This window comes from Dermacentor silvarum, chromosome 2 (assembly GCF_013339745.2).
Source record: "Dermacentor silvarum isolate Dsil-2018 chromosome 2, BIME_Dsil_1.4, whole genome shotgun sequence".
Classification (NCBI taxonomy): Eukaryota; Metazoa; Arthropoda; class Arachnida; order Ixodida; family Ixodidae; genus Dermacentor; species Dermacentor silvarum.
Window position 1 is genome coordinate 40370234 of NC_051155.1, and position 18266 is coordinate 40388499.

The 18266-nt window shown below is 48.4% G+C and overlaps 1 protein-coding gene across 1 annotated transcript in view; it reads right to left on the reverse strand.

The window, feature by feature from the left end:
• The window catches only part of LOC119439977 (membrane metallo-endopeptidase-like 1), a 668359-nt gene that overhangs the window by 26640 nt on the left and 623453 nt on the right, over positions 1-18266 (reverse strand). The window contains exon 15 of the mRNA XM_049662695.1: positions 3071-3122. Within this exon, the coding sequence (XP_049518652.1) occupies positions 3071-3122 (52 nt within the window). The remainder of the gene's footprint in view (positions 1-3070; positions 3123-18266) is intronic.

Genomic DNA, 18266 nt, shown 5'->3' on the forward strand with positions numbered 1-18266 from the left:
GATGCCAGGGCCGGTATTTTGTAGCGATGCCTTTAAAGTAATAATGCTTTTTCGCGCTTATCGCTCTTTGTCAGTGGTCAGAGCGACGGTCTGCTCCCGATATCATCGTTGACAACGCGAGCGGACCGTCGCTCTGACCACTGACAAAGCGCGTTAAGCGCAAAACGGCATTATTACTTTAAAGGCATCGCTACAAAATACCGGCCCAGGCGCCTGAATTACACACAAAGAATGCGCTCGTCCGGAATCAGAAAAGTCGCAAGCATCATGCCAAGGTCGGGATTACCCTTCTACGGGTTAGTCGCGTCCTTGACAAAAAAAGAAAAACCGGGTAGTGACAAGTCATTTTTAACAACGGGCTGTCGTTCTTATCGTGATCACACCATGACGAGTTGCGCCAACGTACCGCGCTTTGATGGTTCATTCTTTAGAAAGGGTATTTATTTTTTTCCGCAACGTAACTTACGTCATCGGGGCAGATTTAAAAATATAAAGGTCACGAGTCAGGCGGTCGTACCTAGGTGAAATGAACGCCCGAGAAAGATGGACTTGTAGTCACTTCCTTTTCGAAGCGCTGATAACGTTGCAGTTTAAACCACAATAGAACTTCGTACGCAGTATTTTTGCCAACAGCTTAACAGAAGGCTATTCTGTCCTGATATTAATAACCTTGTAACTTTTTAGCAGAGACACTCTCACATGACTTCATCATATATACAATAAAGAGCTCTGTAATTTCCACCATGACTTAACCTAGGTACGTCGGCGTATTTAATGTAATAATCCCAGTCAGCCTACTTACATATACCGCATTGCTAATCACATCTACCATTGCCTCGGCTACATCCCAAGAAGCAATTTCCTACCTCTTCTCATTGCTAAAGATTCGGTAGGCGTAAGTCACCTCACGAGAGGAAATGTTCCCGACAAGGTGGGGCTCCGAGAAGTATTGTCAAGCGATTACCTATCTGGGCAGCTAAGCAATCGTGTGGCTCACAGCAGGCCGTACAATAATTTACCTGGTGTAGTTCAGCAGTTGCGGCTCCACTTTCTCAAGCCTGCACAACCTTACTTTCGCGTATAACTTGCGAGATTTGCGTACACTTAACAGGCACGCATGATTTTAGTTCTACTTCGGAACTGAAAAAAGAAATCACGCATAAACTCCTCTGGAAGTTGTCTAAGTGTGCACAAGCATTCTGCCGCTTGTAAATCGCCACACAGCCCGGTGTCATTATCAATGTTATGAAATTTGATTCGACCAGCATAAACCCTTATTAACCCTTATCGATAGTTATCAACCTTATCGAACACGATGCGACCCTTATCGACTATTATCGGTCCTTATCAACCCGGATGTCCAGCTAAGCTGTTGCAAAACTACCACTACAATTGCTGAGGGGGGCAAGCATTGTTTTATTTATGGTTCGGATGCTTGTTTTGAACTTGTTCTTTATTGAAATATGTGCTGTTCTGTGTATTGTATGGGTGACCTCAATTAATGTATGCGCTGTACGCTTCACTTCGCTGAGCGCTTGTAGCCTCTGCATTACGTGGTTATGAGCCATTGCATTCGTCTTACGTGAAGGACGGTCAAATTTCTCATTTGGTAGGCATAGAAATGCTTAGGCATTTAAAACTAAAATGTTATCGTTTATTAAACGAGACGAAGCTGCTGATTTTCGCTGTAACACGGGGACTCTCTTTTCCTCTTTATTTCGTTCTGTCACGCGTTCTATAGATCTGGAGTTTTCCCTTTAATTTTTTTTACACTGATAATATTCAAGCCTTCGCATTGTCGGCCCATTGCACTGTCAAGTAAACACAAGTAACAAGTGCTCTATTTGGCGATGTCCTTTTGTGTCAAAAAATTGCCTAATAGTACATCTTTGTAAATACCTCATCTTTTTAAATACCAAATGAAACACTTTACCATGCGCCAAAACTTGAGAAAAAGGGGCCGGGCAGCCGTTCTTAGTGCTTCGATGGCACTCCATAAAGCCATTTGGCCCGCTCCTTCTTGCAGAATCTGACACCATTATATTTCCTTATACGCCAGGGCGCAAATATGCATCACAGCTGCACATTCGAGTCCATATTTAGCATGGTCCACAAGCTCTTTCCCATCAATTCAACGGCGGACGAATCTTTTGCCTCTGTAGAGATGCTTTGCCGCATAGTACCCAACCAAAAGCGCCACAGGAAAAAAATTCAGCCAGCGGAAAAAAACCAAACTTGACCTACATATATAGAGAGACCTACAGTATGTGCCACTAGAGTGCAATTAGCGGATTAGTTTTTACTGTGCAGCAAATGAGGTTTAAAAATCACCCCATGCATTTTAAATGGGTCTTCTTCTTTCTGGGGTTTTACGTGCCAAAACCAGCTCTGATTATGAGGCACGCCGTAGTGGAGGGCTCCGGATTAATTTTGACCACCTGGGGTTCTTTAACGTGCACTACAACGCAAGCACACGGGCGTTTTTGCATTTCGCCTCCATCGAAATGCGGCCGCCGCGGCCGGGATTCGATCCCGCTACCTCGTGCTCAGCAGCGCAACGCCTTAGCTGACTGAGCCACCCCGGCGGGTATTTTAAATGGGTCTATAAAAGTGCCCCAGGAAAAAAATCTAGACGGCGGAATTAAACTGCACTCGACATATAGCGTGAGAAGGTTGTCGTGATTGAGTGCCTAAAGAGCAAATCGCGAAAAAGAGCCATTGCTCAGCAATCAATTTTTTTTTAAATGCTGCCCATAGAGTTACGCCGACCGCATTGCCCCAGGGTCGGCTTCACCGCAGTAGTCGATGTCCCAGATTGCTGGACTTGCTTCCAACTTTTCAACTAACTCTACTAAGAAAGCTGCAGCTCCTAAACTCTCATATAGCGAAATCTCTATACCATGTTTCAGCCACCAAAAACACACGCCCATTATTTTTCCCAAACTCCTTAATTTAGTGACACATTGCGCCATGAAAGCTGAGCGTCGCAGTGCTATCAGATTCTTGCACATTCTATATTAGTGACTTCACCTAATCTCACAAAAATATATGCAGAGAGTGTATATCTTACCGAGGAACTCCTCGCTGGAAAAATGGAGGACGGAACATTGCCCAAGGTATTTCTGAAATAAGAACATGAACTGCGATTTTCCGAGAAACGTAGAAAACACGTCATTTTTTAGGGGTGTGCGAATAGTGATTTTTGAGACGGAATCGATTACGAATCGAATAGTGTAAGAGGCGAATCAAATCGAATACGAAACAGTTTTCGAATATTTTTCGAACAATGAATAGCCAGTATCACAGTTATTATAAAGCGATGTTCACATCCCAATACTTTTCAAATTAGCAACTTCCTGATATTACATAATAAGTTATGAAGCGTTGCATATTAAAGGAAGGAAGGAAGGAAAATAAGAGGCGAAAGGCAGAGAGGTTAACCAGGTTAAGTGTCCGGTTGGCTACTCTGCACGGGGGGATGGGGTAAGGGCAGAAAAGATTAGAAAACAAGAGAAGATTAAAAAGAAAACAAAAACAAAAAAGAACAAAAAAAAACACATCTGTCCGCACAATGCTATAGGTTTTCATGAAGTCCTGTTTCTTTCAAAAAGCGTACTAGCGCTTTTAAAGCAGTTCGTTCCGACGTCGGCTGGGACCAGGGACCAAGAATTCTGGCTTCCGTAAGGGGACGGCTGTCTATCTTGTCGAGCGTGGTTCTGAGGACTTTCCTTTGTGCACTAAAACGACGACAATCACACAGAAGATGTGCTATCGTCTCTTTGCACCCGCAAGTTTCACAATCTGGACTTGTGGCCATTCCCATCAGGTAGGGGTACGCGTTGGTGAATGCTACTCCAAGTCTTAGGCGACAAATGAGAGTTACCTCCCGTCGTCGTAAGCCATGTGGAAGGCGGAACTTCAGATTAGGATCCAGGGAACAGAGGCGCTGGTTTTTAAAGTCCGTTGAATTCCAGTGGGCTAACGTAAGCTCGCGAGCAAGCGCACGGAGCTTTCTTGCTGCGTCTGTTCTGGACATAGGGATAGCGACGAAATCGGTACTGGTATGTGAGGATCGAGCGGCTGCGTCCGCTTGCTCGTTTCCAAAGATACCACAGTGACTTGGCAGCCATTGAAAGAAAATGTCATGTCCTTTGTCAACTGCTTGATGGTAAATTTCCCGTGTGTCCGCGACAAGTCGCTCGTGGGGTCCACGGCGTAGTGCAGAGAGCAGACTCTGGAGGGCGGCCTTGAAAATCGCAGAAGATAGACCATTTCTGGGGCGGTTCCTGTTCGATAAATTTCATTGCTGCACACAGAGCTGTACGTTCGACAGCCGTCGTCGATGTCAAGTGCGATGTCCGGAATTTTATTACTCTAGATTTTGCTGGGACAAATACTGCAGCTGCTGAACTGGAGTGCATGACCGACCCATCTGTGTAAACATGTAAGCGGTCACTGTGAACCTCATGTAGTAGCAATAATGCTGCCTGCTTGAATGCTGCTGACGGCATTTGTGCCTTCTTATTCACGCCTGGAATGGTGAGGCATATTCGAGGTGAATGCAGAGACCACAGTGGTAACGAAGGCCATGCTGCAGGGACGTAATTCGATGGTAGCGATGCTTCGTGTATAGTCAGGAGACGGCTAAAACTCGTATGCGGCCTAGTTGTTGGCAGGCAAGCAAGATGGTGAAATGGCGTCCTTGCGACATGTCGAATGTGCACTTTTAGAGCGTCGACTGCAAAGTATGTTGATACAGGGTGGTCACAAAGCACAAATTAAGCATTAGGAGCAAACAAGTAGTCTCTTCGCATGCACAGGACTTTTCAGAGAGCACGAATGATCGCTGTACCCAAGTGACCAAGCCTGCTTCACTACGTAGTGAAAATTTAGAGACTATCGCTCAAAGTTCATGTTCATTTGGGCGCAGTCGACAGTTCAAAATATTCGAAACGCATTCGAAAAATGTTCGAATTTACTAGTAGTGATTATTTGATTCGAAGACCAAATCTAATCCGGTAGAATTCGATTCATTCTTCGAAAGTTTCGGTTACAAGCCCGAAAGTTCGCCGTCTTCTAGCGCCTCGCGGCCCAACAACGCGCGGCCATTCACCATTGCGGATTGCATGAGGAGCTCGGCCAACCCTCGTTCGCCCAATAACCATGTTGTCCGTGCTGCTGCGGCGCAAGAAATAATAAAAAAGGCAAGCGTTTGCCACGTTTTTAGAGCGCTGCGACTTTCAATTTGAAACTTTCGAGTTTCAAATGCGTTTTTCTTCTTCATTTTGTAGCATTTTGAGAGTTCGTGCACTAAAATATGTGCATTTCATGTAGCCAGATCATTATAAAATTAGGCATGCTTGTGCTTTAACATGTCCCGAATTTAAAGGAACAACTTCCAGGGTTTTTCACAAATGTATTCAGCAAGATATTTCAAAAGTTTCTTCATTGAGAATGGTCAAACTGAAACTCAGCTTTGGAATTTTTGGCGAGACTAAAACAGAAATGTTACACTATATTTTTTGCTTTATGTAATTCTACTATTCATTGAGAACAATATGAGCTATTTTTGTGTTTTCTTGTGCTCACAGTTATCGCCTTATCTTGCACAAAAATGCACTGTTTTTACAAATGCATGGTGGGCAAAAAGTTTAAGAAATGAGCTATCAAAGAAAAGAATTAAAGCTTATTTCAGAAGAGGAGCTAAAGCTCTGTAATAATAATAATAATAATAATAATAATAATAATACTTTATTGATGACTTGAGTATGGTACAGTACAAGAATCGGGCCTGCCAAAGCCGCAGTGGGCTTGAACGGCAGTGCCTGGCAGACAGCGACAGAGCCATCAGTAACAAGTTGTTAGGTTGTAGACAACAGTGAATAAAAAAAACAGACAGACAAAAACAAAAAACAACAAAAAAAACACGACAGGCTTCTTATCACGCATTAATGTGTCTAAGAGCCTTTCTGAGACCACATTTCGTCTTCACATCTTGTATGCTTTGCGGAATTGAATTAAGCATTGCGGGGACGTAATGGTTACGGAGTCTTCGACCGTATCTCGTCGTACAGCGGGGTGTAACATAAATGTGGATGTTTCATTTAGCTGTAACGAGTATTAAAGAAAACGTTTTTGCGAGTAGTTTGTCGCCTTAACATTGCGGTTGAGCTGAAGCACCTGTGCGCATGTGAATATTTCATCTGCCCCGTAATTCATCATCGAGTACACGGAGAACACTATAAAAAATGATATTGCCAAACACTTGTGTGAAATGAGAAGTATATGAAGATGCTAAAGGGGGGCATGGATTCAGATAAAAGCAGCGTTGTTGAGCCGTAAACCATAAAGCATACAGTATCGACGTAAATTGGTTGCTTTTATTGCGATTGCAATTATGTGGACATTTCAAGCGGATTTCTGCCATCGGCGTGAGGTTCCGTATTAAGTCCAAGGGCGATAAAATCGTCCCCGCGCGCCGTATGTGCGAGTGAAAGCGCGCGGGGGACGCGCGTTCACGGAGAGCGCACGCACGGCCGAGAGCAAACGCGACTTCCTCCGTCGCGCGAGAGGCCTGAGGGGTATGGGAGGGAGGTAGGCGGTTCGACGCTGTGCTGCGGCACCAAATGCGTATCTTGCAAGCGGGCGCAACGGGAACTGCTGACGCAATCTCCCACGCGAAAGGAGGAAAGCGGGAAGGCATCACGGGAGGGAGAAAGGGGGGTGACTTCTACTCTTCTAAGAACTGCGTACTTTGCGCCGGTGCGGGATTGTCACGCGCACCGCATCTTGAAAGCGATCTCCACACGACTGTAACCTTTGTATACGCTGTGCTTTCCCCGCTCAGTTTCCGTTGAAGCGATAGACCACACGAACCGTCGCTCGCTGCGGCGGCCGCACTCGTTCGCGCCAGCGTTTTGACAGTGGTTACCTGCGGTCATTCAGTGTAACCTATTCATGTTTGCTTCTGCGGGCTGACACCACGCTTGTTAATTCAGTTAGCAAGCGAATTTGTCCAAGTTTATGCAGCCGATAAAACTACTATCCCTACACTGTATAGCTCTCTACTAATTTGCTATCGCAATTGATGCTTCGCCTTTGGGGCGAAACTGCGACATTTTTTAAACAGAACATAGCCGAAAAAGCTAAAATATTTATACATATAGTCACAGTACATACAAACTAGAATTAACCATAGTTTAAGCAAGCTTTAAAGTGCCTAACGAGCAAAAAATATTTCTCTAATGCGGCCAAACAACGCGAATGTTTTGTCTTCCGGCCTAGTATGACACCAAATGAGCTAGATATTCCACCGTTGTGTGCAAGGTCAAGGGTTCTATATTGTGAGTTGCCAAAAGTTTTAAAATTAACCAGACGAAATTCTCATAAGCAACAAATCCATCGCAAGGCAGCTATATCACAAAGCAATAATGAACAATAAATAGACTCCAATTTAAAATCTGGAGGTATCCAAGATCTAAGGTAGAAGAAGAGGAAACGTGAGGAGGGAATTGAAAGACGCTACAATAAACAAGGATGGCTGCCTTGTCATACTGAGATAATCAGTATGACATACTGAGATAATCAGTATGACAAGGTAGCCACCCTTGTTTAGTGTAACTTCTTTCTCTTCTTCTCTCCCCACCTTCCCTCTTTTTCTTCTATCTTACATACAATATAGCGGTAACATTAGTTTTAACTCTTGAACTAGAAACGCCCCCTACTACCGCGCGGTGATGTATCTACCATGTCAGCAGGAATTTTAGTCTAGGTGGCACAAAGCACTCATCCGCAGCAGGCGTTCATGAAATTTACTCTAAAGTTCTGAAAGAAGCAAGCATACGTCTTCAGCGTAACTTGGTTTTTCAAGCGAAACTTGTATTGCGTTACAGATTTCGGTGGCGGCGTAGTCACGCAATAAGTCACGTGTGAATGGCCATACCCGCATTGGATATGCGGATATTATCCTGGGACAAGAGATAAAGAAAGAAAGAAAGGAAAAAAGAGGGAAGGATATAAAGGATGAAGGAAAAAAAGAAATAAAGGAAGGAGCGTAAAAGAGCAGGTGCGGGGACAGCTGCGCCGGCGCCGGATCACGTGACGCGAGCGACTCAGGAGGGTTGTTTGTTGAGTCGCGGGGAGGGAAAATGAAGGAAAGGGGCCTGGAGGTCACTCCGCTGGGCTTCCCTCGCCTCAGATCAGTTTCGGCGCCCGGATGGGAAGGCCTCGCGTAGTGCGTTCCGCCAACGAGCAGGCTTCGTTTCAGCAATGGCGCCACGAACTAGCTCGGGAAAGGGCTCGTCGTCGGCATGCCGATTCTAGCGAGAGGGCTTCCGAAACCAAGGCGAAAGACCCTGAAAGAGCCGCGCGCACCCCGAGTTACGGGACCTCGATGTTGAGGCCAAACGTCAGCAAAGAGCCGCCGATTCTGTGTTTAGGGCAAACGAAGCGGAACGCCTGCGACAGCGTCGTCTTGCCACAAGCTTTGCTTATCCCCATTTCCTCGACAGAGGAATGGCTAAAAATTTTAGGAGCGAAGCTCCTTATAGCGGCACCCGTTCCGTCCCCGTCGTAGTAGTAGTAGTGTGTAACCACTCTGAGAAAAATGAGGAAAAAAATTCCGAAGTTGTGTCCGTAGCGCGGAATTGAACCAGGGACCCCTCGCTTCCGAGCGCGCGGCGTTAGCCCACTACGCCACGAAGCGCACATAGACACACGCACCACGATGGCAATATATACCCAACATTAACGAAAGGCCGCGTTTCTAGCGCGTTTCTAACGCGTTTGTGCTAGCGCGTTACGGCCCGTGTAAGAAGCTGGTTTAAGACGCTGTGGCCTCTCCGCCTTACCTTCAACGCGTTTCGAACGCGCTGCCCAAGGCTGTGGCAAGTCAAGTTCAAGTCGAGGAGCGTTTAGGAATACGGGGGGTATACTCTCTCAGCAGTCATGTGATGGCGTCGGCAAACGCGGTGCACGTTCCGGCATGTGTAAATGGCTGCGTAAGACGCTGTGGCCGCTCCCCCTTACTACAGAGTACTGCACGTTTCTAACGCGTTTGTGCTAGCGTCCCCTTAAGCGGGAGATCCGATGATTCCCTCCGGAGCTTCGCCCACTCATCATCATTCACCCCGTGGATATGCTGTGATTTTTTTATTCACACAGTCTTTTCTTAAACATATAAGTCCAGATGACCTAATATTTATCAGGGAAGTTTGTTCCAGCCTTCAAATAAGGTAACAGAGACTGCCCTTAACTACCATTCCATCTCAATAACTATCCCTGAAAAATCACAAACACGTCAACTTTAGGCAGTATAATGAATCAAGGGAGAAACAGGGGCAGCTCTCGTCTCTGGCCAGCTGTTCTATTTCCTCCTCGTCGTCTTCCCCCTAGCGCCCGCTTTCCGAGCGCGCGAGCCCCATTGCATCTCTTCATCTTCATTACAATCGGCCACGCTGCTGAAGATAGCTCTGGTGGTTGTGAGGGCGCGCTGATGCTGGAAAACCATTGCATAGTCGTCATCGGAAGTAGAGGTCGTTAAGACCGTCCAGCGCGCAACCAGCTCCTCGGGAGGTCGGCACTGACTGCTGCGCTCTGATCGCATGTCCCGGCGGCGATTATCTCGTCGCACCTGGAAAAACGCAGCAGGCGATCTCGGACTCTGAAGTACTGTCTGTCTCATAAAGCGGCTTTTGTCGCACTGGTTGCAGTCTGTCGCAGTGCAAAGGTCCTTCGAGGTGCTGAAACCTGCTGGTCTTGACAAAACATCGCGCGCAGCCGGATTGTCCTCTTCAAAAGCCGTACCGTCGTCAGGATATGATTGGCCTGCGATGTGCATCGTGAAAAGCGGTCTTGCGAGGTTTTGAAGGCTCGAAGCAGGGGACGGTTGTGTCTGTGCCTTTTGAGATATCGTGTTCTGGGTGTTGCGCGTGGATAGTTGCTTGTGCACCTTGCAGTCTCTTAGCAACGAATGAGTGTCTCCGCATTAGGCCAATGACTGCAGCGAAGAAAGAAGGTGCGGTTCAGACGGGATCCGAAGTAATTCAAGTCTAGGATCCGTGGACAGATGGGTAGGGTGCTGAAGTGGTAGCGCTCCACCATCGGTGTTCGACGAAATACTATGTGATGGTTGATCCTTATCCAGGGCACCGGAAGATGATTACAGACCTGCAATACCCAGCGGGAAAGTTGGCCGGCGCTCTTCAAATCAAACCTCCTTTTCGGTGCCCATCGTTCTGAGCTGAGCCCCGAGTAAGAACCCGGTGGGCTCCGGGCAGTGAGCCAGAGATGGGGTTATGGTCTGCCAAGTGCTATCTACCGCCTGGTGCGGGGCTGATGTCGTCCGGTGAGCCGGCGCCCCCATGTGTCCAAGCAAAGGCGATCTTTGAAATTGCGTCGCCGACTGTGGTGAATGTCATGTTATCTCGGGCTCTGGCAGTGATGGTGTGGTGCCTGATGCCGAAGCGGAGTCCGAGACCCGCGGCGGGAAAAGTAGCTCGCAACAGGGGTCTACAGTGGAACAGGCCGCGAGCCTATCGGCAGAAACCTTGTTAAGTGCAGCTGCAGCGGCGAGATCGTGCTGCTCACGAGCTTCGCGAGGTTGCAGTCGCAGAAGATCGGCTGGCGTAGATGGCCATGACGAAGTAGGAGCGATGGTCGCCATGCGCTTCCCACCGTCTTCGGTAGAACCGAAGGCGACACCCGGTGAGCCGGTGTCAGTGTTGAAACAGCCTGGTGGACCTCTCTGTCCAGGCGTTGCTGGGCACTACTGCCACGTCAAGGTGGTGCTCCTGCGGAGGCAAGGTACGAAAGCAGCGATCAGAGCTGCACTCCATTCAGGCCAGGACCGTTGCTTGACGCCTTCGTAGTTTTCCCATGCCTTGGCGGCACCGCAAAAGCGTTTTGCTGCAGTCAGCCATCTTGTGTGGTCAGGCCAGGCATGACGATCACCCACGGCATTGATAGTTTCAAGCCAAAGGATGACGTCGTCTTGAAAGCCGCGGAACGCTGGTATTTCTACGAAAACCGGCTGCAGGGAAGCGTAGACGACGTTCCCAGGCAGGACGCAACCGCTGACGAATGCGAAGGCGGTCGTCATACCCTGGAGCTGTTCTGTCAGCTTGGTGATGGCGTGGACCAGGGCATCGCTACATCCCTGTCAGGAGGCCATCAGTTTTGGCGCAGACTCAGCCGTACCCTGCTTCGAGCCCTAAAAATCTCGCAACACCGCCTATCACAATGGACATCGCAGACCAATCAAATACTGACGACAGTATGGCTTCTGAAGAGCACAGCCCGGCTGCGCGATACGTTTTGCCAAGACTAGCTGGTTCGAGCACTTTCAAGCACCTTCGCACTGCGACCTAACGCAATCAGTGCTACCGATCCGGCATTGCGAGACAGACAGCGTTTCAGTGCCCGCGATCGCCTGTTCCGTTTTTCCAACTGCGTCTAGATAATCGTCGACGGGACCTGCGACCAGAGCTCAACAGTCAGTGCCGACCTCCAGAGAAGCTGCGTGCGAGCTGGACGGCTCACAAATGACGACTTGAATACTTGGACAAGTTGCGTGGTTGCGTGGACAAGCGCGACGGAAACTTGCAGCGTGGCCGAGTGTAAAGACGAAGTGAGCTTGGCGGCAGGCGCTCGCAAGGCGGGCGCCAGAGGAGCTGACGAGGAGAGAGAGAAAATAGAACAGCCGGCCCAGGAACAGGTGCTCTCTGTTTCCTTGTTTCCTTTACAGCAGGTAATAGATTTTCTACACTGAAAGATTATTTTTGCACTATTTCACCATTCACCATTTCGCCAGGAACTGTCCGGTTATACCCAAATGAAATCATTTACTTTTAGACTTGAGCGTACTCTGCGCTTTAACATTCAAACCGATGCCATCTTCCTAGATGGCGCAAACAGTATTGGTAATGGACCGCACCAGTGCTTATAGGCAATGTTCCCCCAGTTAAACTTGAGCCAGCATATTCTGAACTGCATAAAAGTGTTCTTAACAAACCATCCTAAGCCTATACCAATTAATAGCCAGTCACCTGCTTCTTCTGTAGTAGTATGAGGCGTCCCCCTGCGTTATATATCAGATAGATACTCACCCATCTGAAGAATGTTTCCTGTAAGTACTTCGGCCACGCAACACTGGTGCGAAAAATTACTAATGACCGTCAACGGCAAACAACTAATGTCGTTCACCCGTTGCCGCCTGCCATTTCACTTTTCCCTATACAATAACTAGCTTGTCCGTAGAATTAGTGCAATGGATTATGAGCATTGCAGTCACCATCTCTGACGATTTATCTTTGCGAGCTAATGTTTCTAAATTTATGTCACGCTCAAAAAAAGCTATTCAATTCTTGAAGGGATATTTGCGCCATGCACCACACAGGTCCAACTGCTTGCTTCTAAACGATGAGCAAAACGAGATCAAGGTGAAAGCAGGAGCCGACGTTTATACAAGTGCACTTGTCTTTTTCAAGGTGACATATGCTCTCCTCGGCAAGTATATATAGATACCTATATGCAAAACGATAACATAGGTACCTATATATTGGCACATCACATACGAGCTTCACATATGAGCACATATCAGCTGTGGCTTGGGGGTTGAAAGAAGAAGAGAACGTTTTGCTTCTCGGGTTCCGTTAAACACATGGACTCCTGATTAGACACCGATAATTGTTTTCCTTAAATCACCCGATTCTTTGCCAATCCCCCATAGTAGGTACCAGCCACATTTAAAGGCAAGCAAGCAAGCAAGCAAACATGGACTCCTGGTTGTATCGGCTGTTTAGCCCGTGACATTACTCATGGAAAATTCTGCGTAAATGCACCTGCGCTCCTAAGTTTGCCTGTCACTCCTAGCACCTTACAGACAAGCACAGCTCCCACACCAAGAAGCCGCCGCCGCTTGGAAGGCCTACCATCCTAACTGGGTCACTTGTCATCCAGACTAGAAATAAGGATGTGAACAACGAGTACAAACCAGTCACGCCAAACCCATGATACCCAGTCTTCTCTACCACATTTTTTTCATGCGCCACAGACGCGCAGACCGTCCCACAGAGACACTTTTGAGGATGTTGAAGACTAGCTGGACCACTTCGATCGGGTTGCCAGAATCAACGAGTGGGATGATGCTCGCAAGCTGCGGAGAGTTTACTTCGCGTTGGAAGACTCTGCTAAGACGTGGTACGAGAACTATAAGGGTTCCTTTGCGACATGGCAAGAGCCGAAAGAAATGCGCGAGCAGAACAAGTCAGCTCTTCTAGGAACCAGCGGCCCAGCGAGAGATTCTCCATGTTTGTCGAAGACATGCTTCGTCTTTTCAGGTGTGCATACCCTGCACTGTCCGGGGAAAAGAAGGTGCGACAGTTAATGCATGGAGTCAAGGAACAGCTTTTCGGCGGACTCGTACGTAATCCACCAAGAACCATGGCCGAGTTCGTGAGTTAGGCAAGCACGATGGAGCGTACTCTTCAGCAGTGGTCGTAACAGCACAAACGCCACGACATTACGGCTACTGCATGCTCTGTTGAATTAGACAGGGAGAAGCAGGTCCTCGCAGACTTCATACGAAGTGTGCGTGACGAACTGCGGCAACTCCAAGCAGTGGGACCAGTGGGACCATAACCACCTGTGACAGCACTTGCGGACGTCATTGGGAGTGAATTCAGACAGGCGTTGCAACCACTCGCAACTCCAGACCTGAGATCCCTGTCTTAACATATGCGGCGGCATTGAGGGCTCCTGCGCGACCATCCACAGGTCCCATCATGTGGGCAGTGGACCAGGCTACACATATATTCTAGGACACCCCGTCGCATCTGCCACCCGACTCAGGGTACCCGAACATACCTACGCATATACCAACCGGTTCAAGAGAGAGCGCTACTAGGGCAAGTGTATGGCGCACGTCGGATGACCGTCCGCTCTGCTACCACTGCGGGGAAGCGCTTCACGTGTACCGCGACTGCCAGTACTGCCATCTAGGTCGCCGCGCCTTCCACCCTGACGCGCGATGTCCCCGCTACGGTGAGCGTCCCCGCGAAATCGAAGCGTATCTGACGGGCCAGCGAATTCATTGGACCAATCAGCGCTGCCAATCGCGATCACCATCCCCTCGCCGGTCCTTGTTACCTTGCTTGCCCTCACTGAGTCCCCACCGGGGAAACTAGGAAATAGGAAGAATATTTGTCTGTATAGGAACACGTGATTGTACTTTATGTATTCCTGTAAAGGGTATAAGGTTATTTTTTTGTAGACAACGTTCTTTTTATTTGTGTAATTTGTGTAAATTTTGTATAATTTCTGAAATGTTATAGGCTGATTGTGTTAAGGTCAGTTCAATGAATGCCAATGCAGGGCCTGCGGCGTTGTCAAGCTGTCGAAATGACAGCTTTTTCCGCATGCTCCTTATACTGCACTGATACGAAAATAAACATGATTGTCATTGTCACCTAAATTGCGGAAAGTAACCACGCCATGGCAAGACCCCAGTTGTGCATAGCAGGTGGCCATCTCGAGATGCCAACTGCAATGTGCACGGCAGGTATTCGAATACGTTTGTCGACGTTCATGGGTCACGTGCAATGAGGCAATAAAGGAAGGAAGAAAGAAGAAGAAAAAGCAGAAGATAAGAAGAGAACAAGAAGACACATCGAGTCGGTGGCAGAAATAAAGAAAGAAGTTAGAAAATAAGCGCGTCTGAATAAAAGGAATCCAACAAGAAAGCCGAAGAAGAAGCGCAGAAGTGCACGCGCAACTACGTGGCCAATGGGAGAAGGGTCACGTAGCCGAAGAGAGCAGCCCAGCTACGCTCTGGGACGCAGGCAGGCAGAAGGAGCTGAAGGTGGTACAGGACGGGTGGATCGCGGAGGCAGCGACAACACGGTGGAAGCAGTTCTTCAGCTGCCGCGGCCACGACCCGCGAGCTGAGTGTACGACGTCCCAACGGAAGCCGCAACTGCAGGCTGACGGCGCTGCTTCCTGGGTTCCGTGCCGCTACGATCCGCAGGCTTGCGGAGTTGACCGGGTGCTCCAGGCGCTTAGGTCACCCCACCACCCTGACCTCCTGAGCAGCTCCACCGAGGGCCGAACGTCGGAATCAGCGACGCCTAACTCTACGACGCATCAGCGGGCCCCACAACGTGTCGGCGCGTCAACGATGGGGAGTAGGTCTGGGTAACGTCTTTGTGCGTCAGCTCCTAAATAGATTTATATTTTTTCGGGACGTCAGGCCCCCTTTCTTGCGCACTGCGTGTCAGATGAGAATAAGATGAGTGGGCGAGGTCAGATGAGTGGTCAGATGAGATCAGATGAGTGGGCGAGGCAGCAGCAGCAGCAACACAGCGCTCACGCGGTGCTTCTTTATTGTGCAGTCTCTTGCCAGCCTTCTGGATTCATCGGTTCTTTGCCTGGACTGCGTGGTGGTCCGGAATGCGTCAAGTGACGCAAACCAACTTTCCGATCCCCAAAGATTCATGTAGACTGGTCTTCCTGCCTTTCTGCTGAGTGATAATCCTGGCATGACCGCTGCGCCGACGCTGTTCCCAAGCGTCTATGCTGACTCAAGACCGGGTCAACAAACCATCGGCAGGGCCAACTCTGTGACGTCATCTGCATTAAAAGGCTCCCAGCCACACCGTAGCTTCAGTGGGCGAGGCAGCAACAGCAGCAGCACAATGCTCACGCGGTGCTTCTTTATTGTGCAGGTATGTTACTGATGGCATCTTCGGCTGGCTGTTTCGGAGCGCTCTAGACCGCTCTCGCGAGCAGCTTTGTCTTCGGCTGGTTGAAAGAGCGTGCGCGCCTTGCGTTCGGCTGTTTTTTTTCGATCGCTCTCCTCCATCATCGAGCGCTCTGAGGTGCTCCGCGCCCTGTCGTCGGAGCAGTCGTCGCGATGAGAGCGTTTCCAGCAACGTCATCACAGCACAGCGTCGCCGTTCTTGGCGACGGTCCATCATAGCCTAGGTAACCTAAAGCACAGCATGCTGGCGTCTCAACGAACGGTCGTCCCATCGGCGCATCCGCCGGTTTAGCTTTGGATCGGCGAAACATCGGAAGTTAGCAGTAGTCTTGTGGTTCCGCATCTGCCATTCCTCCTCCGAGAGCGCGTCACACATTCGGCTGTCGCACTTGTCCTCTACCTGTGAGTTCGGGGAACGCCGGATCTGCACGACTATGCTTCGGGGAATGGATGCGACCAGTCTAAGAGACCATTAGACAACGCACATTGTATCAGTTCAGATCACCGTCACTTGCTGCTGTTGTTTACTTGCCTGCGAACTGTTGTATGTTTATATGTTTCCGTTTATACTCGGTTTGTGCATTACATGAGTGGCTTGTGTTTAAGTGGAGACTTTGAGCTAAACCCTTGGCCAAGGGGAAGCAAGGGTACTTCTGGTGAAAATTCTGGCACTGGCTCTGGAACACCTGCGCTGTTACCGAGTGACATGTGGGCAGTTCCGATAGCGACTCGGCGTCCACTCGGCGTCCACGGATAGCGAACTTTCCGTTTCTGCCATGTTTTCCAGACTGATGGCTGGACAAAATAAAATAGCACAGGATATTTCTGAACTTCGTTCTTCTGTCAATTCGCTCTTCGAGGCTGTTGAGTTGCGTCTTAGCGCTCTTGAATCATCCAGTACGGCGTCTGGTGTACCTAAAAAATCATGAATGAATTAAAAAGCACAGTTGGTTCTCTTAATGAGAAGGTGCTTAAGCTCATGGTTCAGAATGACGACTTAGAAAAGAGACTGCGCCGTTATAATTTGATTCTGCATGGAATTCCCGAATTTCCAGATGATGATAACGGGGCACTGGTCTACTTCGTAACAAAAGTTTTCACGGAAACGCTTAGTACACTCTTAGTCAAATACCGTATAATGTCCGGCACATATGCGGTATATTTTCGTTCCAGCTGTAAAGTACTGCATATAAACGGACTTTCGAGCAATATTATGCGTGACAATGGCTGCGGCGGCAGGCTAGGCCCGCTATATGCGGACGCAACGCTTATATTCAGCCTTGCAAAAGCGCGCCGAAGCGTTGAGAGAGCGTTACAAAGAAAAAGCTGTAAGGAGCAGTGAGGGTTATGCTTTGAGGGAGAAAGTAAAGCGAAATGCAAAAGGAGAGAACGAAGAGAAACAAGTCGACGCCTCCGCTTTGCTTTGATGGCGGAGGAGGAGGAAAGGCTGCGCCGACCGGACCGGGAAGGAGCGAGAACATGTGTATGGCGGCGTGCGAGGCGATTGTTTTCGGCGGTAATTATCGTCATATCTTTGTACCGGCGACGTTATGCGACTGTGTTCGTGTTGTGAAGTGATCTGGCCTGCGTCGGTGAACGCTCTCGGTGATGTCAGTGATGTTCAAATCCACCGTTGTTACCGGAAATTGCAAAAAAGCAGTGCAACTTCGACAACTTGTGTGAGTACGACGGCCACACGGGCGATCAGCGGCGGCGGGCCGCCATGTGCGCTGGATCGGCGGGCCCAGGAGTGCGTGCTGTAGAGCTGCGAACCTGTGCCTATTTGGTAGGTCGATTTTTGTTTCCTCTACACTACGCTTACTAAATGCTTGATTTCTACCATTGCATTATTATGAGCCAGCAGATAACGAATGTCAGTGATTTAAATATCTGAACGTGTAGTACTAATGCGAACACGCTTTTTATAAGTTTTGGTGTGTGAAGTAGTTATAACTGCAGGCGTAGCTCCGTTTAGTTTTCCCCCTAATGTATGATTGCAGGCGATTTTTTTCTGGCGTAGTCAGGTGTCCATTTGTTGAAACTTCATGCGCGAATTTTAGTTATAGGGCTTGCGTTTTATAACGGCGCTGGTAATCGTGTGTAGCGTTCTAACCATGAAATGTGCCTTTTTTAAAATTCCTTTCGTGGGCTTTGCGTGATTAATTCATTGCATTTCGTAGTTGCAGTTCGTAAAACGACGGTTATATTTTGAAAAAATTTTCTGGCGTGTTACGCACTTTCCTCTGTATAGTGTGTCGGTTTGCGTAGATTTCTGGCTTTCCTGTTTAATGCGTCCAGTTCACTAAAATTCAAAGCCCAATTTAGCACGAAGCTTGCGTGACGCGACCGTAATCAAATAACTCCGACGACGCAGCAGCTCCGAAGTGACGGTTTGCACTAGCCGCAGGATTTGCCACATTATTACTTGGAGATAAGCAGTACACTCGTTACTTGTCGAAGGGCCGAAGTTCTATGCAACTGGCAAAATTTCAACAACACAACATGTCACGTC